At 50.8% G+C, this 26,118-nt stretch overlaps 2 protein-coding genes across 10 annotated transcripts in view; both read right to left on the reverse strand.

The window, feature by feature from the left end:
- Nucleotides 1–17,095, reverse strand: part of DHX34 (DExH-box helicase 34) — a 31,433-nt gene extending 14,338 nt beyond the window's left edge. For 2 of the 3 annotated variants that reach the window (XM_070387432.1, XM_005900927.3), the window contains exons 1-8: nucleotides 16,987–17,095; nucleotides 13,051–14,043; nucleotides 11,772–12,083; nucleotides 9,862–10,116; nucleotides 7,351–7,453; nucleotides 5,655–5,872; nucleotides 1,825–1,999; nucleotides 325–518 (exon numbers count right to left, since the gene is read on the reverse strand). In XM_070387432.1, coding sequence (XP_070243533.1) covers nucleotides 325–518; nucleotides 1,825–1,999; nucleotides 5,655–5,872; nucleotides 7,351–7,453; nucleotides 9,862–10,116; nucleotides 11,772–12,083; nucleotides 13,051–13,755 — 1,962 coding nt within the window. In that variant the 5' untranslated portion in view covers nucleotides 13,756–14,043; nucleotides 16,987–17,095. Of the gene's footprint in view, nucleotides 1–324; nucleotides 519–1,824; nucleotides 2,000–5,654; nucleotides 5,873–7,350; nucleotides 7,454–9,861; nucleotides 10,117–11,771; nucleotides 12,084–13,050; nucleotides 14,044–15,323; nucleotides 15,374–16,986 lie in introns of those variants that run through there. The other variant, XM_070387431.1, reaches the window with a different exon arrangement.
- Nucleotides 17,096–17,490: 395 nt separating this feature from the next.
- Nucleotides 17,491–25,589, reverse strand: C5AR2 (complement C5a receptor 2). 7 transcript variants are annotated; one of them, XM_070387436.1, is made up of 4 exons: nucleotides 25,144–25,589; nucleotides 24,577–24,751; nucleotides 22,803–22,844; nucleotides 17,491–21,422 (listed from the first exon to the last, which is right to left on the reverse strand). In XM_070387436.1, the coding sequence occupies exon 4, from the start codon at nucleotides 21,405–21,407 to the stop codon at nucleotides 20,394–20,396; it is 1,014 nt and encodes a 337-aa protein (XP_070243537.1). In that variant the 5' UTR covers nucleotides 21,408–21,422; nucleotides 22,803–22,844; nucleotides 24,577–24,751; nucleotides 25,144–25,589; the 3' UTR covers nucleotides 17,491–20,393. The 7 variants fall into 7 exon arrangements, with proteins under 7 accessions (XP_070243537.1, XP_070243536.1, XP_070243534.1 ...); XM_070387435.1 differs by lacking the exon at nucleotides 22,803–22,844 and adding an exon at nucleotides 23,986–24,086; XM_070387433.1 differs by lacking the exon at nucleotides 22,803–22,844.
- Nucleotides 25,590–26,118: the final 529 nt, after the last annotated feature.

A 26,118-nucleotide genomic window follows, 5' to 3' on the forward strand; every position in this document is an offset into this window, starting at 1 on the left:
CAGGTAAGTTTAGTCATCACCGGGTCCCTAGCACAGCTCAGGACAGGACCAGGCCTGGTCAGGGAACATGTGTTCAACACACAGATACCCCCTAAGGCATCTGAAAAGCCAGACAGTGCTGGCTTTAGTCAGTGCTTAGAGACCCCAGGCTCCCCTCAGCATGTGCTCGTCCCATGAAAAGTGGATTCGAGATTCTCCCCAGACAGGCCCCGTCCGCGGTGGCCTCAGGGGTCCTCCCTGGGGTGGAGGTGGGGTGCAAAGCCCGGACTCCGTGAGAACGACAGCCAGGCGGCTGGGGCAGAGGAAGGGCACTGCCGAGCTCACCTGCACCCAGGTATTAAAGACGTTCAAGAGTGTGAAGGGGTCACCCTGGTCACTCTCCAGGGGCCGCCGCGTCGCCGCGCACTCGGGGTTGCTCTGGGCGCTGCGGGTGAAGGGCGTCTGGACGCTGAGGGCGGCGGCGATGGTGAGCACGGGCTCAGCCAGGTGGAACATGGAGCCCAGGATCAGCATCTTTCCTGGGGGTGGACCAGCGCTGAGCCTCCTGGGCGCCCGACGGCATTCCCCACTCCTCAGGGACCCCTGACCCACCCTCCACCTCACTCCCAGAGGGCCTCGGGAGCCAGAATCACTCCCAGAATCAGCTCCCAGTGTGACGAAAGAGTGTTTCCACCTTCCAAGAGCTCAGTGACCTGACTCATCCTCACTGTTCCCCTGCCCACCTTTCCAGAAAGTTCCTGTTACACAGCTAGCCTCGTAAGATAAAGATGGGCAGAAAAACAAGGCTGTCCCAGAACTCTTAGCTCTGTCACCTAAGGCAAGTCCCTCCATCTCTCGGTGCCTCTGTTTCTCCATCTGTGAAATGGGCTAACAGCAGTGTCTACGTGCTATGAGCATGAACTGTTTCACCTGTGAAGCACTGGGCGCTTACTGGCACGGAGGAAGACCAGTGATGAGCCACCTGGGCCCAGCACCACGTCATCTGTGCCTCCTGCCCTGCAGGGCCCGGGGACCGACGGTGCCAGCCTGGCTGGGGCGTGCCTCCCTGGCGAGCTAGTGATGCGCTTTCTCTGAGCCTTGTTTTCCTCATCTGTACAATAGGACGCCTGGAGGTCCTACCCTCACCAAATGAAGATGAAATAAGGGCCACAGAGTCTTCCACACTGGCATACAGTAAAGGCTCACAGAACGTTCTTTCTCAGAGGCGATTCTCTCTGCACTAGCCCTGTCCTCTTCTAACACAAACAGAAATAACCACTTCCACGGCTGTGGGTGGCCCTCAGGGTACCCAGCCTGCTGCTCATAGCTGCTCTAGCATGTCACAATGATGGGGACTTTAACGTTGACAAGGGCAGCAAGCTCCCTTGAGCACCACGCTTGGGAAATGATGCCCCAGGTGGCAAAGCTCAGCTGGGACTATTCTCTGGGCCGTAGATAGTTAATTGGTAGATACAGAATGTCCTGAATCAGGAGAATTGGGCAAGATGAAGATGAATATGCCTCGGTTAGCTCCTTGGGAGGGGCTGGGATGACTCAGGGATGAGTAAGAGGAAGAGGCTGGCAGTTTTGACATCCTTATAACCACAGGAAAGCGGGTACCAGGGTGACGCTGGGGCTGGGCTGGGCACAGGAAAGAAGCATCTGTTTTGTTTACTGCTGTAACCCTGGTGCTAGAACTGTGTGTGGCACAGAGGACTTGTGAATGAGTGGACAGGGCCTAGAGACAGAACACCCTTGCCTCCAGGTAACTCAGAGAGTGAGCACCGTCCCACACCCATTTTCAGGATCCTCAGTGATCACCCCCAGGGTGGCGGTGGTCCTCACCAATCACGACGTCCACTGGCAGCTGCGCCAGCAGGGACCCAATGGGGGTGAGGGCCTCTGAGCTGTCCAGCGCACCCTGGTCCCGGAGGTAGAGGATGGCTGTCTCCAAGCTGGTTGGTGGTGGGGGCTCGATGAACGGGAAGGTTCGGGGGTCCCCCACACTCATGCTCTTCATCTGGAATGACAGTCAACCCCCCCCTCAGGAATGGGGAACACAGGAGCCACTGGGGAACACTGGGGGACTCGGGGATCACAAACCTGTGACACTTTAAAACGCCCAGAGGGAGGGGACATACGTATACCTAGGGCTGATTCATGTTGGCATATGGCAGAAATCAACACAATATTGTGAAGCAATCATCCTCCAATTAAAAATAAATAAATAAATTGTAAAAATACATCCAATGTCGAGGCCCACTGTATAGAAGTGGACAAGGCGGGCCATTATCTGTGTGTCCACCAAGCAGCTCTTCTCCCAGACCCTAGCCACAGAACAAGCACACGATCTAAGCTGGACCACTTGAGGTTTCTCAGCCCCTGGTCACAGCAACTGACAAAGGGCTGAGCATGTGACCTGAGCTGGGCCAATCAGAATCCTTCCCTGGGACTTTGCAACCTGGAGCTGAGAGAGGAGCTCCTGCACCCATTCTGGTTCTGAGGGGCCAGGGTGGAAGCCCAGAGCAGCTGAGGTTGTTTTTCCCACTGCCTGGATATCAGCCAATCCACAGCAGACGGAGAAACCCTTTATTTTTCCTAAGCCCCACCTCCCCCAACATGGACTCACAAATCCATAAAATCCCCTATTTTGAATACAACAGCTTCAGTCGGGTTTCTTTCGCTTTCAACAAGAGCATCCTGATTAGTTCAGTGGCACAGAGGGGCTCGTGGGGAGGAAGAGGTGAAATGTGTACCCATCACCAGACCTGGCACGGCTCAGGGGAAACAGCACCCCTCTGGTGAGGGGATGAAGGTAAGGCTGGCATGGTGGCTCACATGACTCTGAGAAAGGACAAAGCTCAGAGAGCTGGGGGCTCAGCCAAAGTCTCTGGGTGAAGTGACTTCTCCCCTGGCCCTGATCTGGAGGCCACCAGAAGTTGCAGGCCATCCAGCCCTCAACCAGCCATCCCACCATCCTCCCTGGTTACCGAGCCCTGGTGCTGTCTGGCAGACCACTGACACTTGTCAAAAGACCTTCAAATTAGGAGGTCTGGGTGGGGGGATAAAGCACGGATGATTTTGACTTTTTAGGCACTCCAGTGATTCCAACATGTAACTGGGACTGCAAATCATTGCTCTGATCCAGTCAGGCAATGCCCTCCCTTCCTCCTGGACAATTACAGATCAATTACAGGTCACAGAGTGGACACCTGACCCAGTTGAACCAACAAGGCAGGATGGGAGACCGGCCAGGGTGTCTGGAAAAGTTCCCATGGCCTTAAAAAAACAAGACCCACAGGGGCCTCCCTAGTGGCTCAGTGGTAAAGAACCTGACTGCCAATGCAGGAGACACTGGCTCGATCCCTGGTCCGGGAAGATCCCACCTGCCCCAGAGCAACTAAGCCACGACGACTGAGCCTGCGCTCTAGAGCCCGGGAGCCCCAACTACTGACGCCGAGAGCCCTACAGCCCTTGCTCTGCAACGAGAGAAGCCACTGCAAGAAGCCCCAGCACCACAACGAGAGAAAAGCTCATGCCGCAACAAAGACCTGGCACAGCCAAAAATAAAAATAAAATTATTAAAAAAAAAATGAGACCCACAAAGAAGGGCAGTTCATTGCTTCTGCTGCCAAACAGGTAAAGGAGGAGGAGGTGCCACCTGTGGCTACCAAAGTGAAGGTGCATTCATGAGGCAGGCTCTGGAGCCTGAGAGCCTCAGATGAGTCCAGGCTCTGCCCCTTGCCAGGAGTGCCACACGGATCAAGGTATCTTACCTCTCTGTGCATCCTTTTTCTCATCCATAAATTGGAAGAAGCTTACTTACTACACAGAGGTTGTGTGACGATCAAAACAGTCATATATATGACTTAGAACAGAGCCCAGCACATGAGAAATACGAGGTGAAATTATTTTCTGTCATGGTCATCATCATCATCACTGTTATTAGGAGAGCTGCTGCTAAGCTGAGGTTGGAAAGCTAGAAAAAACCCTGGTGGTCCAGTGGTTAAGACTCTGAGCTTCCACTGCAGGGGCTGTGCTGCACTTAGTCGCTCAGCCATGTCTGACTTTTTGTGAACCCATGGACTGTAGCCCGCCAGGCTCCTCTGTCCGTGAGGATTCTCCAGGCAAGAATACTGGAGTGGGTTGCCATGCCCTCCTCCAGGGGACCTTCAAAACCCAGGGATCAAACTCAGGTGTCCTGCACTGCAGGTGGATTCTTTACTGTCTCAGCCACCAGGGAAGCCAAAAAATACTGGAATGAGTAGGCTATCCCTTCTCCAGGGGATCTTCCTGGCCCAGGAATCGAACCAGGGTCTCCTGCATTGCAGGTGGGTTCTTTACCAACTGAGCCACCAGGGAAGCCTCCATTGCAGGGGGTACAAGTCCACTCCCTGGTTGGGGAGCTAAGACTCCACATGCCACGAGGCACAGCCCCAAAATAAAAATTATAAATAAATACATAAATTCAAAAAATAAAACCTGGTCCTGCATGACATCACCAATCGATTTAAACAACCAAGGCTGTAACCTCCTTATCTCAAGACTTCTCATTATGTGAAATTTTGTTCAAGCCAATATTTTTCAAACAGCAGGTTATATGAGTCAGGAACTCCAAGAAGTGGGTCAGAACTGGCACTTTTTCCAAAGGAAATCAAACAAATACAGACCCATCAGTGTGCATCACCCTTAGGAAGGGGGCTGGTTCAAGTCACTTGAGCCCATGGCACATGCCGCCCACTGTCCTTCTCTGCTTCTTCCTGAGCACAGGACTACACTTCCCAGCCTCCCCTGCAGTGAGACAGGGCCGTGAGTTCTCACCGGGGTGAGTGGAAGGGAGGCACATCACTTGCGGACCCACCCTCACCCTCCCAAACCCAAGTCCCACGCTCTGTCCCCCTCACAGGCTGATACAAATGATGAAGGCCCTGGAGGGATGATGGAGCCACAAGAGGGAAAAGGCCTGGGTTTCTGAATAAGCGTTTCCCCAGTGGCTCAGCTGTAAAGAATCCACCTGCCAGTGTAGGAGGCGCAGGTTCAATCCCTGGGTTGGGAAGATCCCCTGGAGAAGGAAGTGGGAACCCTCTCCAGTATTCTTGCCTCAGAAATCCCATGGACAGAGGAGCCTGGTGGGCTACAGTCCACAGGGTAGCAAGAGTCAGACATGACTTAGTGACTAAACACCTCTGAATAAAGGAAACTGCTTTATTTAATAATAATATTTAATAATATTCCTTTATTAATAGGAATAAAGGAAACCAATCCAAGGACTGACATTCTGCTGTGTTGGCTGTTATGTAAGTGGGTCTATTCATCACAGCAGCCTAGTCTAAGCAAAACTAACTACTGAGATACAAGCCATGACATAAAGCATATTGAGAAACCCCAGTTTTAAAAACCACTTCCTAAAAAAAAGTAAAAAGCCACTTCCTCGTGGGTTTTCTGTTACAGCTGAAAACATTCTGCTTGAGTCACCAGTTTCTTCCCATGACCCTGTGGACTGGGGGGAACAGTTCCCACCCCATCGTGGGATCTGACATTTGGAAGGAATGAGTTCCCCTCTGTGGCGTGGCCCACCCTCCCCTTCCTGACCCTGAAACCCTGTCTAAATATCTCCTGGATTCCTCTCTGGCACCAGCACTCAGGATTCAGCCTCCTCTCCGCCCCTGCATTACCTGAAGCACCAATGCATCCAGGGCGACCCTCCGAATCTCCGGGACCGGGTAGGGGGCGAAGGCATCATAGTCCGATTCAGCATAGAGGCGGAAGCAGACGCCGGGGCCCGTGCGGCCCGCCCGGCCCTTACGCTGCTCGGCACTGGCCTGACTGATCCAGAACTCCTGCAGCCGCTGCAGTTTGGCCTGTGGGTCGTAGCTCATCTCCTTCACCTTCCCTGGGTGGGCAGAAGGGGAGCAGGAAGGGAAGGGAAGGTGTGTGCAGGACCCATGTGGGCCCTCCACATGCCTGGGCCTCGACCAACACCTCACTTAGGACTCTTCTAGTAACACTATCCCAGGGCTTAGTTTGGGCCCCACTCTACCATTCTGTTAATGTATTCTTCAGTTTCTTCATTCATGCATCTTTTCATTTACTTCTTCATGCCTTTCTTTATTCAGAGATTCAGTCGTCCAACAAATTTTATTAATACCTACTAGGTGCCAGGCTTCCCTGATGGCTTAGATGGTAAAGAATCCACCTGCAATGCAGGAGACCTGGGTTGGGAAGATCCCCTGGAGGAGGGCATGGCAACCCACTCCAATATTCTTGCCTGGAGAATCCCCATGAACAGAGGAGCCTGGAGGGCTACAGTCCAAGCGGTTGCAAAGAGTCAGACATGACTGAGCGACTAAGCACACACACACAGGTGCCAGGCACTGGACTATGAAGTAGGGACACAGCTGTGAACAAAACAAAGTCCCTTCATTCACGGGGCTGAACAAAACACCAGATTTCATCAGTTCAAGACTACGCTTTTTTCATACTTTTTTGTCTCTCAAAATGGAATGCACCTTAAAATTAGTGACATGTCATTGATTAACAGACAGCATTTTCTAACAGTACATAAAATTATGTGTGTGTTAGTCGCTACTCAAGCCCAATTCTTTGCAACCCCATGGACTGAAGCCCACCAGGGTCCTATCTATAGGATTTTCCAGGCAAGGATACTAGAGTGGTTTGCCATTTCCTTTTCTCATCAATGGTACCAGATTCAATACAGTAAGGTAACTGCTAACATTTACTGAGCATTTGTTCACCCTGTGCCAGGTACTGGCCTCAGCCCCCAAGCGTATTAGGTCTTCTAATCCTCACAACCTGAAGGAGGTGCTATTATTACTTTATTATTTATTATTATTATTTACAAGTGAACAAAATGACCCACTGAGATTGTCAGACCTTGGTCACACAGCCAGCAAGGTACCTGGCCAGGCTGGTTCCAGTGTCTCCTCACCACTAAGCTATGCTGACTTTTCAGAAAAGAGTCTAGCTGGGATATAAAATATAATGCCCCACACTATGAAGAAAAATAAAGCCTCATGAGGGAGGTGACAGTGAAAGGAGATCACTTAGATAACGTGGACAAGGTGGGCTTCTCTACTGGGGAGACATTTGCACAGGTCCTGAAATGAGGTGAGGGAGTGAGCCGTGTGGATATCTGGGGGAAAGACAGCTCTCAGCAGAGACAACAGTAAGTGCAAAGGCCCTGAGGCAGGGGCAAGCTTGGACGGCCTGAACGAGACTAAGATGCCACCACTCTCCACGGCCCCAAACACTACCAACCTCCCTGCCTCTGTGTGAGCTCCCTCACTACACACGCACATCTCCAACCCCACACCTCGCCAGGTCCTGGGGGAAGCCAGGGGGCACCCTTACCAGAATCCACCACGAAGCGGATCCCGTCAATGGTGACTGAGGTCTCAGCGATGTTGGTGGAGAGGATGCATTTCCGGACTCCAGGGGGGGCCACGTCGAATACCTGGGGGGCGGTAAAGAGGTGGCCTTGGGGCCTTGTCTTTGTCCTACCCCACCCAGGCTCTTTGCACAACTAACATGGCACTCACTGACCCCTGTGTCTGGGGGCCTCGTGGATCTCCCATGGGACCTCAGTCATACGTCTCAAACAGCCTAAGCACCTTCTACCAAACCCTTTCCTCCTTGGGCCCCCATCTCCTCATCTACTGCATCACTGGGGACAGAACCTGGGCCATTTTGGGTGTTCATCTCTCCTCACCCATCCAGCCACAGCCGATCCCCTTGAATATCCCCAAAGCCACAGCCCCTGCCTCGGTCCATGCCTATTCTTTCCCACCCAGATCCCGCTCCAGCTTCCTCCCTGGTCTCTGGTCTCACCCCTCCCATCCAGCCTTCACATGCAACAGAGGGATCTGCTAAAGCAAACAGAACTGCCCGCCACCTTGCTCAGAACCCTCCCAAGATCTCCCCGTGCCCTCAGGACAAAGTCCAGGCCTGCAGTGGGTCTTCCAGGCCCCTGGTGGTCTACCCTGTGCACCTCCCTGGTCCCATGACTTCCCCCTCACCATCTGGACCCAGCCACTCTGCGTGTAGTTTCCCAGCTGCCCTGTCTTTCTCTCACCCCAGGCCCTTTGCACAAGCCCTTCTCATGGACCCAAAAGACAGTCAGGCACAGTGGTTAAGAGTGGTTAAGAGTCAGCAACTACAGCCTGTGCGCCAAATCCACTCTGTGACCTGTTTTTGTGAATCAAACTTAACAGAGCACAGCCTCACCTGGTGAGTCTACAGCTGCTTTGTAGCAGGGTAGTTGTGACAAAGACCACATGCCCATAAAACCTGAAGATTCCACCCTCTTCACAGAAAGTCTGCCAACAGATGGTTCGGAGCATGGGCTCTGATACCAAATTACCAAGTTCTACAGCCTGGCTCTGCCAGTCACGTGACTCTGCCTGAGTGCCTATGCCTCAGTTTCTGCAGCTGTCAAATGGGGACACAGGACCCGGCAGACAGGGTGGTTCAGACACTGCCCAGCACAAAACAAGTGCTCCACACACTTTAGCCGGCACATGCGTTTTCCTGCCCCCCGTCCCAGAACGGGGCTTTCTCAGGTCTCCATTTGCAAAGTCCCTTCCCCCAGGGAGCCTTTCCTGAATCCACCAAGACTCTGCTCTCAGAATATCCGAGGCTTTCCTCTACTACTTGTAGAATCGTTGATTACATGCCCATCCGGCCCCCAGCAGACCAGCAGCTTGAGGGGAAGCCCCCACCGTGTCCCAAAGGGGCCCCCTGGTGCAAGAGAAGCACTAGGAAGTGCTCAAATGTTATTTCTTCCTTTTCTTTCTTCTTTTTTTTTTTAACTTTTTGGCTGTGTTTTGGTTTTGTTTTTTACTTTTACGGCTGCACCCCACAGCATGTGGGCTCTTGGTTCCCCAACCAGGGGTGGAACCTGTGTCCCCTGCAGTGGAAGCATGGAGCCTTAACCTCGGGACCCAACCACCAGGGAGGTCCCTCAAAGGTTATTTCTTTAATCACTAAACAACCACATGTGACCTGAAGGGACTCTCCTGGAGGTGATTATGGCAGGCAGCCTCCAGGATGGCCGGGGCAGTCTTACCTCGCGGGATTCACAGCCTCACCTGGTACTGTTCCTTTGAACAGGGCAGAGGTGATGGTTTGTGATTTCCACAGCTACCTCATAAAAGATGCTATGGCTTCTACTTTGGTCTTTTGGGAAGAGCTGGCCATCACATTGTGAGAACTCCCAAGTAGCCCCCTAGAAAGGCCCCCCAACCAACAGCCAGCCATGTAAGTGAGTGCTCCATCTCAGAAGAGAATCCTCCAGCCCCAGTCAAGCCTTCAGATGACAGCAGCCCCAGCTGACACCTGACCACGACTCATGAGAGACCCTGAGCCAAGACCATCCAGCTAAGCTCCTCCCAGATTCCTGCCCGACAGACACCACGTAAGACGTGTAAGACAATGAATGTAACAGTGGCCATGCTCTAGCTCCTGGGGCGATTTGTTAGACCGACAGTGACCCAGAGACCTGTCCCCCAGCACCCTTCCATTCCAAGCAGGCAGTCTCTTCACCTTTCCCCACACCTGACTCCCAGATTCCTCCGTCCAGGCCTTTGCTCAAGCTAGTTCCCCCAACCTGGACTGCCTTCCTTCCTCTTCCTTTACTCAAAATTTCTCCTGTCTGCCAAAGCCCAGCCCCAGTGCCCCCCACCTCATCAGGAAGCTCGCCCCGCAGGATCCTCCCCCAGCTGAAAGATGTGAGCGGCCCGTCTCTGCAGCCCACAGCCGGGGGTCGTGGGGTGGCCTCAGTCCTGTGTCAGCCGCCCCAGCCCCTCCTCCTGGGCTATGCAGCGAGATGCCCCCTGCCCTGCTCCGCCCGGCTACACTCCGCACCTTGTCCTGGTCGGCCACAGAGAGGGCGCTGTGCAGCGGCAGCACCACCCAGCGCTGGGTGTGGCTGGCGTAGGCCTGGGCGGGCTCGAGCACAGCGCTGATCTCTGCCATGCCGCTGAGGAACACCAGGAGGTCGCCCCGCTCCTCGGGGGGGTACTTATTGTCGATGGCCTCCAGCACCCTGAGGAAGGGCCTCGGGTCCAGCTTCTCTGACTTGGACGTGGTCGGCTCAGCCTCCTGCGGCTGGTACACGACCTGCGAGGAGACAGCCCCAGGCAGGAGCAGACCTGGTCACTCCAGGTGACCACGGGGTGGGGAGGCCACAGGCTGATGGAGAGGACAGACCAGCCAGGCAGCAGACAGAGGACAAACTGTCTCAAATATTCAGCTTGAAGAGGATGTGAGAAAAGGACAAAGTATCAAGGTAACTGGGAGGTTTCCGGGGTGCTGGTAATGTTTCATGCCTTTTAACCTAGATACTGGCTCCATTCAAGTATTTTTAAAAATTTTTTCTTGTGATAAAAACTAAAAAAATTTTTTTATTTATTTGGCTGTGCCAGGTCTTAGTTGCGACATGTGGGATCTAGTTCCCTGACCAGGGATCGAACACGGCTCCCCAGCATTGGGAGCTCGGAGTCTTAGCCACTGGACCGCCAGGGAAGTCCCCGTTGAGACATTTAATTTGTGAAAATTAATTGAGCTATACACTTGTGATACACATAAATCTTTTGTAGTTGGAGTATAACTCCAACAATGACAAAATTTTAAGGGGTGGAGTCGGAATTGAAACCCTCAAAATCACTTCTCTGAAAGCACCCTCTCTGTTTTTAATGACTACTTAGAAGACAGATTGATGGGCACTGAGATCCAGAAACCACAAGGAACGCTGCATTTCCTGCCGTGAGGAGCCTCAGAGCTGTTATCAAGCCTTGGCCCCAAAGAACAAGAGGAAGGAGCGGTTATCAAACCATAAAGGAGAGGACTGTGCGCAGAGGCGTCCTGGAAGGAGCTTCGAGGTTTAGCCCACTGCAGACCTCGAGGGAAGGGGCGGCCTCTCCTTTTCCACTGGCCAAGGAGAAGCTGGGTGGAGGGGGGCCCGTTAGTGCCTGCCGGGGCAGACAGGAAGGTAGGGAAGGGCACAGGAGATCTGGAAGGGCAAACAGAAGCTACCTGGCCCGGTGCCACATCTATCTGTGAGCAGGAATTAAGTCCTGGCCCTGCCACTTCTGAGGGATGCTGATAAACACCCTGAAGGGCACAACCAAGAATTATCCAGCCCAAAATACCAACTGTGCTGAGTCTGAGAAACCCTGCCCTGTGAGATGGTAAAGCGATGAGAAAGGAGGAGCCTGGGTCCCTGAATGACCATGTGCAACAGAACTGCTCATCAATCTGGACCAGCCTGGACAAGTTGGTTCTATTCTGTTAGATAAGAAAAATTTCTGTGTTATTTGAGCCTTTAAATTTTGGGCTCTCCTCTAACAAGCAGTTAGCACTCTCCCTAGGACACTGCAAATGCCCAGAAAATAGCAGCTTCCTGGTGGTACAGTGGATAAGAATCTGCCTGTCCATGCAGGGGACATGGATTCAGTCCCTGGTCCGGGATGATCCCACGTGCCACAGAGCCACTAAGTCCATGCGCCTCAGCTACTGAGTCCGAGCTGTAGAGCCTGTGCTCCGCAACAGAGAAGCCTCGCAATGAGAAGCTCATGCAATGCTGCAACAGTGCAGCAGCCACAAAATAAATACAGAAAAACTTTAAAAAGAGAGAGAAGGTCATTAATTAAAGAGGTGAGGAACAGAGAAGGAGAGAAGCGAAGCGACATGTCCAGGTTGGCCAGGGACCGGGTGGGGAGTCTGGGGCTTGGGGGGTGGGGTGGGGGGCGGCGGGAGGCGTGGGCAGCACTGACCGTGATGGGGAAGAGCCGCCCCGGCACCTGCACCACGGGGGCGTTGCTGAAGTAGCTGGAGAACAGCGAGATGTTGATGGTGGCCGACATGAGGACAACCTTGAGGTCGGGCCGCTGGGGCAGCAGGCGCTGGAGGACCCCCAGGAGGAAGTCGTTGTGGAGGTGCCGCTCATGCACCTCGTCCACGATCAGCACCTGGTACTGGGGCAGGCTGGGCTCCCGCTGCATCTGCCGGAGGAGCAGCCCCACCGTCAGGAACACGATCTTCGTGGCCGCCGAGCGAGTGCTCTCGAAACGAATCTGGTAGCCGACCTGGGGGTGGGGGGTGGGAGGGGGTGGTCAGAGAGGACACTGGGCCTGTCCTGTAGCCTCTGACCCTCCCCATATCAAAAACCTGAGCAAGTGTCCCACATTAGAGCCCGGAGACCAACAGGCTTGGGTTCGAATGTCACCTCTGCCACTTAGTGCTGCCGACTTTGGGCAATTCCATCCCAGAGACATATTTTTTCCTTCTAGATGCCCTGAGAATTACATGCGCTAATGCACATGAAGTATTTGGCATGGAGCCTGATGTATGATACTAATTAATTACAATAGTAACGATTAACCTTTCTCTGAGTCCCTTCTAAGTACCAGGAACTACTTTAAATCTTTATGTATATCAACTCATTTCATCCTCACAACCACCACACAATGTAAGCACTATTATTACCCTCATCTCACAGATGGAGAAACTGAAGCCAGTCATCCAAAGTAAACAGGCTAAAAAATGTTATTGAAAGGAAACATATCTTAACCCTTACCTCACATCGTACACACCTCGATTTCAGATGTGTTTCTCTAGTCGGGGCACTTAGGCTTAGTTGCCCCATAGCATGTGGGATCTTAGTTCCCTGACCCTGATAGAACCCAAGTCCCCTGCGTTGGAAGGTGGATTCTGAACCACTGGACTGCCAGGGAAGTCTCAATAACAATTTTTAAGTGGTCGAGCCAGGATTAGAACCCTAGATATCATTAGTAAGAAACATCCTCATTCTTTTTCTTCTGACTGCCTAGAGAAAGACTGATAAACATTTAGGCATTTCCAATTTTTTTTACAGTACTAAACTGGCTACCGTTAGCGCCTTTGTCATTTGGACCATATCCAGGCCAATCTACAAAAAAATTTCTAGGAGAAGCATTGCCAGGTAGAAGGGTAGTGTTTTCGTAACTTCACTGATATTAACTTATCCCGTGAGGTTATGTGAGAAAACCTGGAAGCCTGTTCTGCCCCACTCACCTGTGAGCCGTACTGACTGAGGCTCTCGAAGCCAACGCGCTTGGCCAGTGAGATGCAGGCGATTCGCCGGGGCTGGGTGCAGGCCACGTGACTGCAGCCGGCGGCCAGCAGGTACTGGGGCACCTGGGTGGACTTGCCGCAGCCCGTGTCGCCCGCCACCACCACCACCTGATGCTCCTTCAGCATCTGCAGGATGCGGTGCCTGTACTGGGCAATGGGCAGTGCCGCCCGCTCCCGCTGCAGTTTGGCCAGTCGCCCAAACGCCTGCTTCTGGCAGAAGTCCAGGTAGTGCAACAGGGCTTGGCGGAACTCGGACACTCTCTCCGGGGGCAGGCGCCTGCCCGGCCCCCGAGAGTCCCGAGCGTCCAGGCCGAGGACGGAGAGGTTGATGCGGTAGCGAGGGTCGTAGGCGCGAGGCAAGTCGGCCAGTGCTGGGTGGCTGTGCTTGGGCTGCCTGGCATCTTTCTCCTCCTTCCTGGTGGTCTTGAGATTCTGGAACCTCTGCAAGCGTTCAAAGAATGTCCAAAACTTCTGACACTCCTCAGAACCCTGCCGGATATAATCCTCATCGCCAAAGAAGGCATCCTCAAAGAGGCGCCGTGTCTCGGGACAATTCCAGTTCCATTTCTCTGGGGCCGCTTCAGGACTGGGAGCCCGGGGTCGGTCCCAGGGACCCCTGCCCTCCCTTGTTCTGGGAGGCGGCATGCCGTGGCCAATCCCAGGGCTGTCACAAAACCGGCCTCAGTTCTGAGCCCCTAGACCAAATATTCTCGGACATTCCCCACTTGCTGCAGTGAGAGGCCAGTGCCGGCAAGAAGGCAGCACTTTCTCCTCCAAGAGCTAATCTCCTCTTCAGTGGTGCTACAGGATCGACACAGGAGTTGGCAGAGCAAATGGCCTGCGGCCTGGGTCAGGCTGGTGACGCACAGGGCACCTCACAACTCCTGTGGTGACCTCTGGGATGGACACAAGTTCATCCTGGGGCTGCAGGCCCTGGATGTTTGCGGAAAAAAACAGAAGACAGTCATTTATTAGACACATTTACTGACAGCCTGCTGTTTTGCAAGCACTGGACTAGGGGAAGGGACAGCAATGGGTAAGACCACACTGAGTGCCCACAGGGGGTCCTGCCACCAGACTCTTGACAATCCAGAGATGGGGGCAGCAAGAAAAGAAGCCCGGGGGCTGCAGGAGCCTTCCTTGACCATGCCTGGGAGTCAGAGAAGGATCCCCAAGAAGGGGATTTTGGACCTGAAGGAATGTAGGTCACATGGCCAGCCAATAGCAGAACTTGGTCATGAGACACAACAACATGAGAGGCGTGGTCTACTGAGTTTCAGGATCCCCGGAAACCCTCTGGAATTCAGTGCCTGATTTTGCAAGTGTTGCATGGTTTGTTTTTGCCTGCCTGGCACTTCCCGCTTTTTTTTTTTTTTTTCCTGAAAAACAAATGCACTCTCCTTGGGAGAGTAGCCCTTCTTGAAATCTACATGCTTTCCACTGCCTATAAGTCCCAGAACTCCTATTGATTGGGCAAGTGACAAAGGCCTGGCCAATCATGGTATCCCACTCCCCCTTTAACCAGTGACTGGTCTGAGGAGTAGACATGTGACCCAAGGAGAGGCAGTCAGGGCCCTTCCCAGGAATTTACACTAGGCTGTTAGCACAGAAAAGCTTATCTACTGTTGGCTAAGCAAGGATGATAGAAGCAGGGAGCTGTTTGTAGCACGTCTTAAATAGTCTTTTCCTAGAAATCTTTCCTACAGAAAAGACTGCATGTGGGCACAAGGAGGCACACACAAGGATGGTCACCAAGCAACCACAAGGACAGAAGTGGAAGAGGGACAGGGGAGAAGCTTGGCAACGCCATTCAGTGCTTTAGTTCCTTCCAAAAGTCCATTTCACCGCTAAGTCCATTTGCTTAAGGCCTGGTTTCTTAGCTGCGTAAACTCCTAACCAATGAAGCACATCCCCTTGTATATGCTATTTTCTGGAGCGAAGCCCATCACTCAGATTCTTAAAGGAGTTTATGATCTTCAAAGGGTCCTAAGGGACTTCCCCTGCAGTCAAGTGGTTGAGCCTCCATGCTTCCAATGCAGGGAGCGCAGGTTCGACTCCTGACCTGGGAACTAAAAATCCCACATGCCGTGTAGCATAGCCAAAACAACAAAAAAAATTAATGAAAAAAAATTGACAAAAGGGTCCCGAGCCTTCCATGGTAAAGACTTCACAGTCAGGTAGATCTGAATTTCAGCCTCAGCTTTATCATTTACCAGATAGGCGTCCACGTGCAAATTAACTCCTCTGAGGTTTTCTTCATCTGAAAAATGGGAACAATCCCCATCTCAAAACACTGCAACGTTTATTACCTAGCCTGACACAGAGAAGCAAAACAGTAACTGACATACAAGCCCAGTGCTTTCTCTCCATGATGACTGACAGAGAAAACAGTGCGAGGAACCACAGGCATACAACCTGGAAAGAATTTTACACTCAAAAGGCCACAGTTCCCCTTTTTTATTAGCAATGCTTTCTCCTCCTCAGCCTTCAGTCTCTAAGGGCCATCACAGAACAGAGTTCAGAGGTTCTATCTCTAGTCTCAGAGAGACCCAGACCAACCCTGGGAGTTATCAGAGCCAGTTAAGGGTTTATCAAAGCCAGGCAAGAGCCAGTTGAAGAACCTGTGGACTGGCAGAGCTGTACCCATAAAAGAGTAGCCTTGTGGGGAGTGCCCACCACTTCCTGGTAAGCAGGTGGGCTGGGTGATACCATAGCACCTTCAGAGGGAATTTCTTTTCTAGCAGGGAACAAAAAGGAAAAGGCCTTGAAAATGCTGCCATGCTGGGCCAGTGAGTCTCAGAAAAAGACAGGGACAATGAAACGGAGGGGAACATTCCTCCCAGGCTGCTAACTGCCTTACGTATGTATGTGGGTCAGAATGAGGGCATCCTTATGGCTCTCAAGGTGTCTAGTCTTAGGCTATCTTTTGGACTTCTTGGCTTGACTAGTTTCTCTCTTACTGTGCCTCTGACCATCTCTTGGCCTGTACTTCCTAGGCTCAAGGCTTTTAGAGATTTTCTCTACTTCCCCATCTCTCTTCTCTGGCTCTCCATCTTCAGGTCTCTTTTTTCTGGTCCATCTTGCTCACCACCCTTACCTCTCTTCCCTCTCCTTGACTGGTCCCAACTCTTCATTTCTCTGATTCTCTCCCACCCTGATCTGTTTTTCACTCTGATTTTCTCTCCAACTGTCTTTCTCCATTTGACTCCACTCCTCCTCTTCAGTTTTTCATCTCTCATTTTGTTTGAATTTTGTGTGTGTGTGTGTGACTCTCCGTTTTCTTCTCTCTCCATCACTGACTCTCCATTTCTCCATCTAAAATTCTGTCACCTAGTTTGAAGCTCTAATAATAGCCAACATTTACTTAGAGCTGACACACATCAGACACTACATCACTCATATATAGTTATATGCATACATATACATCACACACACAAATATGTACACTTTTCTCAAAACTCTAGTTTCCACTCTCATCGTTCTACGTTTCTTTCCATCTCCCAAGTACACGGTGCGATCACACTTCTCTCGTGGACCGTGTGAGCCTCTCTCCGTCGGGTCCATTAGTCTCTCGCCCTCGATCTCTCCAGTTTTCAGCTTCTCTCCTCGTCTCAACCTCCCCGTCTCTCAGTCCCTCAGTTTCTCGAAACTCCTTTTTGTGCCTCCATTTCTGTCAACCTCTCTGACCCTCAGTTCTCTTAGCAACGCTCAGGCTCCATCTCTATCTGCTTCTCCCGGCTGCCCGGCTTCCTCCAACACCTTGCCTCATCTCGGGGTCTCCCCGTTCCCCTCAGCCCGCTCCCAAGCTGTTCCCGATCCCGATCGAGCTCCAGTCGCCGCCACCACCGCCCCACGCAGCCGCCCCGCCCCCCTCACCTCGCTACCCGCCGAGATCGCCTCAACTTCCGGTCCCCAAGACCGCTCACGCGCCCGAAGCCGGTCCTGCGCCTGCGCACGCCATTCTCACGGCCCAGCCCAGCCCCCGAGGCGGAAAGAGGAACCAATGAGCAGCTGCGAGAGCCCAAGGCTCACTGTGCGCCTGCGTACAGAATGATCAGGCCCCGCCTCGCTTTGGGCGGAGCTTCGGGTGACGCTGCGCCCTCTGGGGGCCAGTGGAGGCGTGACGGTGGCAAATTGGTCTATCCTGCCTCTGAACAGCTAATTGTATCTGTGGGTCGCCCGGACGCAGGGGTTTAGCCAAAATAGGACGCTGGCCTGAGCCCAGACACTATCAAAACACCCCCCCGTGATTTAGTTATTATTATTAATGTATTAATTATTAATACATGGATGTGTTCAGTTCCGTTCAGTTGCTCAGTCGTTGGCCTACTCTTTGCGACCCCATGAGCAGCACGCCAGTCTTCCCTTCCATCACCAACTCCCGGAGCTTGCTCAAACTCATGTCCATCGAGTCAGTTATGCCAGCCAACCATCTTGTCCTCTGTCGTCCCCTTCTCCTCCTGCCTTCAGTCTTTCCCAGCATCAGGGTCTTTACATTGATGTATTATAATTCACAATCATTAATGTAATCTATTCATGTATAATTCACCCTATCAGCTCATTAATGAATAATACAATTCAACTTCCAAGCTTTCTGTCTTGAAGGTCCTAGATTCTCCAGAGACAAACACAGGGATTAGATAGTCGGTGAATGTTGAATGAGTGACTACTTGAAGGAGAAAAGTGACTCCTCTTTAGTCCTAGATGGGTCAGTCATTGCGGCACTGAGCCTCAGTTTCCCTATTTATAAAACGAGGATAATGCCTACTTTTCAAGATTGTTGGGAAAAACAAATGCAAAAGTATGCATACATAAGGTAGCTAAACTTTTTTCACTATTATACATATAGGCGCTTGATAAATGTTAAATCTTTCATTTTTTATATCCTTCGCATCATTCTCCTTTTTCCTTTGGATAGCATCATGGTTAAGAAGCTTTCATTTCTAGAATCAGTTCTAGGTACTGAGGGTACAGAAATGAACAAAACGAAGGAGTTTATATTTTGGTGAGGGAGACAGACACGTAGATTAAAATAAATATATAGAATGTCAAGCAGAACTGCATTTTCTATGGTGTAAAACAAAGCACGGAAGGGACAAGGAGTGATGCTATTTGGTCCAGTGACAGTCAGAGAAGACATCTCCCAGAAAGTAACATTTAGGCAAAGAGCTAAAAACAGTGTTGCAAGCCATGGGGATCCCTTGGCCAGAGCATTCAAGGTAGAGGAAGCAACAGAGGCAAAGACTGAGATGACCACATAACTTGGAGGGTTCAAGGGTCAGCAAGCAGGCTTGTGTAGTTGGATGAAGGTTGGAAAACAATAGGGAATGAGGTGGGAGAGAGGAGGAGGATACAAGTGTGGACTTTGGCTTCCAATCTGAGTGAGGTGGAGTCAATGGGCAGAGTTCCATGTGACTTAGATTTTAACAGAGTCCTCTGGCTCCCATGTGGGGAACAGCCTCCAGGGATTCAAGATAAGAAGAGGGGACCAAGGGGGAGGCTGCCACGATAGATGGCTGGACCAGGATGATGGTGGAGAAAATTGATATTTTAAAATAGAATCTGCAGGGATTGGCTGATAAACTGGTCATGAACTGTGAATATGAGAGAAACAGAGGTGGCCCGAGGTTCTTGGCCTGAGCGCCTGGAAATAGAGTTGCCATCAATTGGGATGGAAAAGAAGCAGGAGGATGGCTGAAAGAGAAAATCCATACTTCCGTTTTGAGCATATTAAATTATTTATTCTACAATGAGTTGGAATGTCAAGTGGTAAGTTGTATGTAACTATTGAATCCTTAGGAAGCAATTAGAACATCGAGAGGCCAATTCTTGTGTCATGATCAAAAGAAGAAGGGGAAGAAATTGACTAACATCTGCTTAAAACGTACAAAAGAGAACTACAATTTTTTTAAAAAATGAAAATGGGAGAAAGCAAGCAACAAATATGAAGTTAGGAAGAAAATAACAAACTACCAATGCTAAGGATTGAGTAGAAAACTTGAAACTAGTTCTTGGGAAACATTCTAATTGGAAACCTAAAGAACTTGATACATTCATGCTAAAAATAAACAAAAACCAAAGAACAAACTTAAGAACAAAAGGAGGAAGTTGCAACAAACCAAAAACAAGGTTATTTTTCATGATCAAAGGACTTCTATGGAAAATTGCTGAGAAAGACTCTAAAAGCTTTCATGAAATTAATTATTTTTTAACAAGAAGTAACACTGATGCAATAAGAAAGGAAAACAAATTTCAAAAAATACAAAAGACTGTTTACAAATGTACAAAGAACTCTCCTAAATGGCACCTGGCCCCAATGGATTAACAGCAAGATTTCTTCCAACTTTTCATGAAGTTATATAAATTGTCCCAGGACAGGATTCATTTGATAAGGCAATTTTGGATCATGCATGAGAATTCTGGTGGTTTAGTTTCTTAAGTTATGTCCAACTCTTGTGACCCCGTGAACTGTAGCCTGCCAGGCTCCTCTGTCCTCTGTCCATGGGATTTCCCAGGTAAGAATACTGGAGTGGGTTGCCATTCCCTTCTCCATGAGAATGCTGAATAAAATATCAAAAAATAAAATATGTGTTGTTGACCTAAGACGTGTCCCTGTATCAGATTTTTTTTTTAACAAAAAGATCCCCATCATTGGGTAGCTCACAATCTAGTTGGAAGAAAATAGGGTGTACACAAACATAGTCTGGCTCTTTTTAAAGTTTGGGAAGGGTGGAGGCGAGACAGAAATTAAACTAGCCCAGATGTTGTCCTTGGAAAACTTACAGGTTAGCTGGGAAATTTTGTTCCAGAACTTGGAGAACAAAATGTTCTGTTCCCCAGGGAGGAGACTATTTGAAGAAGGCGTTGAAGGAAATTTTCAATGATCAAGAGCATGGATACTAGGGTCAGGTAAACATGGGATCCAAGCTCAGCTCTATAATTTCCTTGTTGTGCGATCTTGGGAAAACGACCTCTGGGTTGTTGTAAGAATTACCTTAAAGGAGAAACTGTGTGTAAAGTGCTGTCCTGGAGTTAAGAGGGTATCACTACTATGTGATTTCAAAGATCTGAACAGGTGATATTCTAGAGCAACCTTGTCCAGTAGAACTTCCTGCAATGATGGAAATGTTTTATATCTGCACTGCACATGGCAGGGGCATAACAAATGTTTGTTGAATGAATAAAAGAACAAATGACAATATCATTAAGCTCCTGGATCCAGCTATGCCTGAAGCCCATCTTGCAAAATGGGATAGAAGGATAGAAACCGATTTCCCCCTAGCCTACACTTCCATCTCTGAGACCAGGTCGTGGCTAGTCGATTTCTTGCTGACCATACTTTCATCCTCGCTCTGTGGCTCCTTTAGGGCCCAGCGACATGCGGCTGGCAGAGACTGGAGGAGTTGAGCCTGCCCAAAATAGAGGAAAAGCATGGGATTGAGGCAACTGTGAGCAAGGGCCAGGCCCACCACCAAGGGTTCAGCCCGCAGGGCCTGGGCCAGGAGGGTGGAGTGTGGGGCCGCCATGGTGAGTACCAGTCCCAGCGTGTGGTAGGGGGCCCAGCAGACAAAAAACCCCACCACAACGGCCAGGCCCAGTGGCCAGCGGCGTCGGGTAGCACGACACAGGAGGGCACTGTGGCAGACGACCACAACCACCAGCGGCCCCAGGAAGCCAAAAATAAACCGGGTGGCCATCACTGAGTTCTCGGCCACGGTCGAGCCACCATAGTCCACCACACACTCCAGCCGGTGTGGGAAATGCTCCTGATGCAGCCGGCGGTAGATGGCCGAGGGCACGGTGAGCAGCAGGGCCAGCCCCCAGCATGCCCCACAGGCTGCCCGCACCCTGCACACCCGCCCAGCTGTCCCCCACCAGATGGGCCTGAGGGCCAGCAGGCAGAGGTCCGTGCTGAGAGTGGCCAGGAGGAGGACGCTGGCATACATGGAGAGCAGGATGACAGAGGGCAGGGTCCGGCAGCCCACTGCCCCGTACAGCCAATGGCCCTTGTGGGCGACCGACACTGCCAGGATGGGGAGAGACAGACAGCAGAGCAGGTCCGCTACGGCCAGTTGGAGGAACCAGATGGCACTGACCCTCTGGCGGGCCTCTTTCCAGGTCACCCAGGCCATCATGGCGTTGCCCGGCACCCCCACCAGGAAGACGGCGGCATACAGCAGGAGTGGGGTCGCATGGAGGAGGTCAATGGACATGCAGGAGCCATCAGCGCAGTCCACCGGGAGATCCGGAAGGTCGCTGTAATCCCCATACTCATTGCCGAGAGAATTGTTCTCCATTCAGGCTGCAGACACCTGGGAAGGCGAGCAATGGTGTGAAAACTTAGAGACGAAAACTGTCAGGCCCTCAGAATCCTAGTGGATAGGAACACCAGCCCCTTAGCATCTCAGAAACCAGGACAGGACAACATTAGAACTCCAGTGCAGGGCTTCCCTGGTGGCTCAGTGGTAACGAATCCACCTGCCAATGCAGGAGACACGGGTTTGATCCCTGGTCCGGGAAGATCTCACATGCCACGGAGCAACAAATCCCGTGCTCCACAATTACTGAGCCTGTCTGTGCTCTAAAGCCCAGAAGCCACAATTACTGAGCCCGTGATCCGCAACAAGAGAAGCCACTGCAATGAGAAGCCGGGGCCCCCAAACTGAAAAGTAGCCCCTAGAGAAAAACCTGCATAGCAACAAAGACTGAACACAATCAAAATAAATAAATAAAGCTATAAGAAAAAAAGAACTCCAGCACATTAGAATCTTGGAATTCTAAAATGTTAGTGTTAGAGCCCCAGCTTATTACCAGAATATTACCATGTTAGAATTCCAACATGCTAAAAATCTTAGAATTCCAAAATACTAAATTCTTAGAATTTAGTAGCTAGCTAGGCATTTATTGCTTGGCATTCTAGACCAGCCCTGTCCAATCGAACTTTCAATGTTGATGGAAATAGTCCATATCTGTGGTATTTGAAATGGGAGCCAGGGTGACTGAGAAACTAAACTTTCTATCTTATTTCATTTTCATTGATTTAAATAGCTACACGTGACTAGTGAAGCTCTAGAGCATTGACCACTAGCCAGTTAGCAGACTGGAACTCTAGAATCTAAACTATTGGAACTTGAATATTCATCAAGATGAAAGTGAATGTGAAAGTGTTAATCATTCAGTCGTGTCCGACTCAGTGCGACCCCATAGATGGCATGTAGCCCTTCAGGCTCCTCTGTCCTTGGAATTCTCCAGGCAATAATACTGGAGTGGGCTGCCCTTCCCTTCTCCAGGGGATCTTCTCAACCCAAGGATCGAACCCAGGTCTCCTGCATTACAAGGAATTTTTAATTCCTTATAGTTGAACTTTAAATGAGGAGTCAAGGAAGGCCTCTCTGAAAAGGTGACATTTGAGCAAAACCACAAAGGAGGGGATAGAGGGCAGGAGGAGAAGGTGGGGGGTGGGGGAACTGAGGACGAGATGGTTGGATGACATCATCGACTCAATGGACATGAGTTTGAACAGACTCTGGGAGATAGTGAAGGACAAGAAAGCCTGGTGAGCTGCAGTCCATGGGGTCGAAAAGAGTCGGACACGGACTGAACAACAGGAACAAGAAAGGAGGTGGGGAGGGAGCTGTGTGGTGATCTGAGAGAAGTGAATCCCAGGCAGAGGAAAGAGCCAGTGCAAATACCCTAAGGCGGGAACATGATGGTACACGTTAGAACTCCATCTCCTGTGGAATAGATGGGAGGTAAAAACAGAGGTATCAGTGCCCACATAGGTGCTGTAAGCTCTTCATCTTTTATTCTGCATGAGACGGGAGCCATGGGAAGGTGCTGAGCAGAGAAATGACATTGTCTACCATAGAATGTGAATCATAACTGCTACTACAATCCAGGTCTCCCGTGTTGCAGGCAGACTCTTTACCATCTGAGCCATCAGGAAATCCCCTTTCATTATTATTACTATTAAGCACCATCTAGCGAGTACTTTGTGTTCTGTGCCAGGCATCGCTCCAAGCCCCTTTACATATTATATCATTTAGTCCTTATAACAACCCTCTGATTTTCACACCATTGTTAGACCCATTCTGCAGACAAGAAAACTGAGGCCATAGAGAAATTAAGAAACTTACCGAAGGTGGCTCAGCTAAGCAAGTAACAGAGCTGAATTTCAAACTGTGTTAGTTAGTCCCACTCTGAAACTCCAGGCCCTAGAACATCACCATCCAAAAGTCTTAGGTTTGGGAGAGTTGGAAGGCAGGACAGCCAGTGACCCTGAGCAGACCCGGCCTCTCCGACTCTTGAGTGCACAGTTTCGGCCGGCTCTCTCTCTGGGTTTCCTCATCTGAGAAGCTAGTCACGGAGATGAGCCTACCTCACCAGTTTGGGGAGGCTTTGATCAGTCGATATGTGTAAAGCTTGTGGCACAGATCAAGGGCTCAGGTAGAAAATAGACTCGTCCGCATGATGTCATAATAACCTGACACTGCGGCTCTCTGCTGACTCTTTTGGGCTGACTGGCCCTCCGCAGGGCATCAGCTGGAGTTGACACAACAGGAAGGGCAGAAGGGAAGTTGGGGCACTCCCCTTCCCCCTCCTCCATGCCAAGTAGCTACTAAAAGGCCAAGCCATTGTGTGTGAAGTTTAGCACTTCACTTTCATATTATTGTCATCTCTAACATGAAGCCATGTGCAGGCTTTAAAAATTCAAACCTCAGGACTTCCTCTGGTTCCATGGTTAAGACTCCCCAGTTCTTCCGCAGGGGGCAAGAGTTCAATCCCTGGTTGGGGAACTAAGATCCCACACACGCTATACAGCGTGGCCAAAAAAAAAAAAGAAGTGTAGAATCTCAGGCCCATCCCCAGACCTACCAAATCGGAATCTGCATTTCAACAAAATGAAAATTCAAGCCCTCACCAGTTGTGTGGCTTTGGGCAAACCACCAAACCTCTCTGTGTCTCAGCTTCCTCGTCTGCAAAAATGAGAACAATAGACTCACCTTAGAGGGTGTTAGGAGAATTCATCAACTTAATAGGCATGAAGAGCTGAGCTCGTCCACCGTGAGCGTTAGACATGCATTGGCCACTTGGTCCCAGATCCACATGTACCCTCTCCCGCCACCCCGAGACTCCACCCTTCCCAGGTCTTCCTGGTTCAAATCTGAGTTTTCCCTGTGTAAGCAACTCAGTCAATGGTATTTCCCTTTTAACATATTAAACAGAAATCCAAACACTCCCTGTGCCATTGCTTAATCTTTTCCATTTAATGTGTCTCAGATTTACTTTCCCTATCTGGACACAAATCAACTCCTTTCTTCACAATAAGGTCAAAATCAATCCACAGGCTGGGTGTGTCGTGCTTATTAACCAGCCACAGACTAAAGGACATTTAAGGAGCATCATGGGTAGTATTATTATCTTCTGATTTTATACACCAAATAAATTATATTTCTACATTTATACCTGTGTGTGTGCTTGTATGCTTAGTCACTCAGTCGTGTCCGGTTCTTGGCGACCCCATGGACTGCAGCTGCCAGGCTCCTCTGTCTATGGCGATTCTCCAGACGACAATACTGGAGTGGGCTGCCAAGCCCTCCTCCAAGGGATCTTCCCAATCCAGGGATCAAACCCAGGTCTCCTGCACGGCAGGCAGATTCTTTACCCACTGAGCCACCAGGGAAGCCCAAGAACACTGGAGTGGGTAGCCTAACTCTTCTTCAGGGGATCTTCCCAGCCCAGAAATTGAACTGGGGTCTCCTGCATAGCAGGAGGATTTTTTTTACCAAATGAGTTACCAAGGAAGCCCACCTGAGTGTGTAATATTAATATATGGGATTCCCTCAACAGAAGCTTTCTGTTGACCTGCCTGAGTAAATTCCAAGAGTCTGGGATTTTGAATCAGATTCCATTGCGATGGTATTAAGACTCCACTCCTGAAATTCTAGTTCTGATTCCCAGATGCTGAAAATAATGAGTCTATATAACCAGGATTGGGAAAATGCCCCCCTCCCTTCTTCCCTCCATCCTTACCGTCTCTTAAGGAAGGGTCCCCAGTTGGGCCAGATGCCACGGCGGGGGGCAAGATCCAGGCTGACAGCCAAGACCCGGGTGTTCTGAAGTCTCTCCCCGAACGTCTGTGAGCTAGTGAATTCCTGCAAGCCAGTTCCCGGAGCTCCTAGGGGACTCCGCCGGGCACTGTCACCTCACAGGTCCCAGCCGACGCTCTTAAGCAAGGAAAAACAGGATTGGCCTTTTCCTATTGCCGCTGGCGTCTGTCCTGGATTCTTCCCATGACTCACGCATCCCAAAATTACCAGGCAGCGGGCAAAGGTGGGTGGGAGCTGACCCAGTGTCCCCAGCACCAATCTCCATGTCACCAGCTTCCTGGAAACCAGATCTACATGTGGCTTGACCTTTGGGGTCTGGGGGTCTTGGCCTAGACTGGCTGTCCCAGAAGGGCCCTCTGAGGTCTTCCCCACCAAGTCCCCACAGCCCACTACCCCCACCCACTCCCGGACTCCAGCTCAGCCCCTCCCCTCCCTTCTGCCCTCTGCAGAGCCTTGAAGACCAGTATGCCTCCCGCCTCCCACGTTCTGAGGGAGCCAGCTCAAGGTCACAGCCTCCAGTAAAAGGCCAAGGGTGCCCAGCACAGGGCCCGAGGCCTCAGAGGCAGACAAAACACAACAAGTCCTATCCGCTCTGTGGGCCTCTCTTTTCCCTCTTTAAAATGGGAAGATTTGGGGGACGTCCCTGGTGGTTCAACGGTTAGAATACTGCGCTTTCACTTCTGAGCTTCGAGGTTCGATCCTGGGTCAGGAGTCTAAGATCCTGCAAGCTGCACAACTTGGCCGAAAGCTTAACAAACAATAATAATAAATAAAATGGGAAGATTTTGAGCATAGTGGTTCCTAACCTCCCTCCCAGCGTAGCATAGAGTCTGAGAACATGGATTTGAGAGCCAGAGCAATAGCGTACATATTCTAGCTTCCCCATTGACGAGCTTCT

Source organism: Bos mutus, chromosome 18 (genome assembly GCF_027580195.1).
Source record: "Bos mutus isolate GX-2022 chromosome 18, NWIPB_WYAK_1.1, whole genome shotgun sequence".
Lineage (NCBI taxonomy): Eukaryota > Metazoa > Chordata > Mammalia > Artiodactyla > Bovidae > Bos > Bos mutus.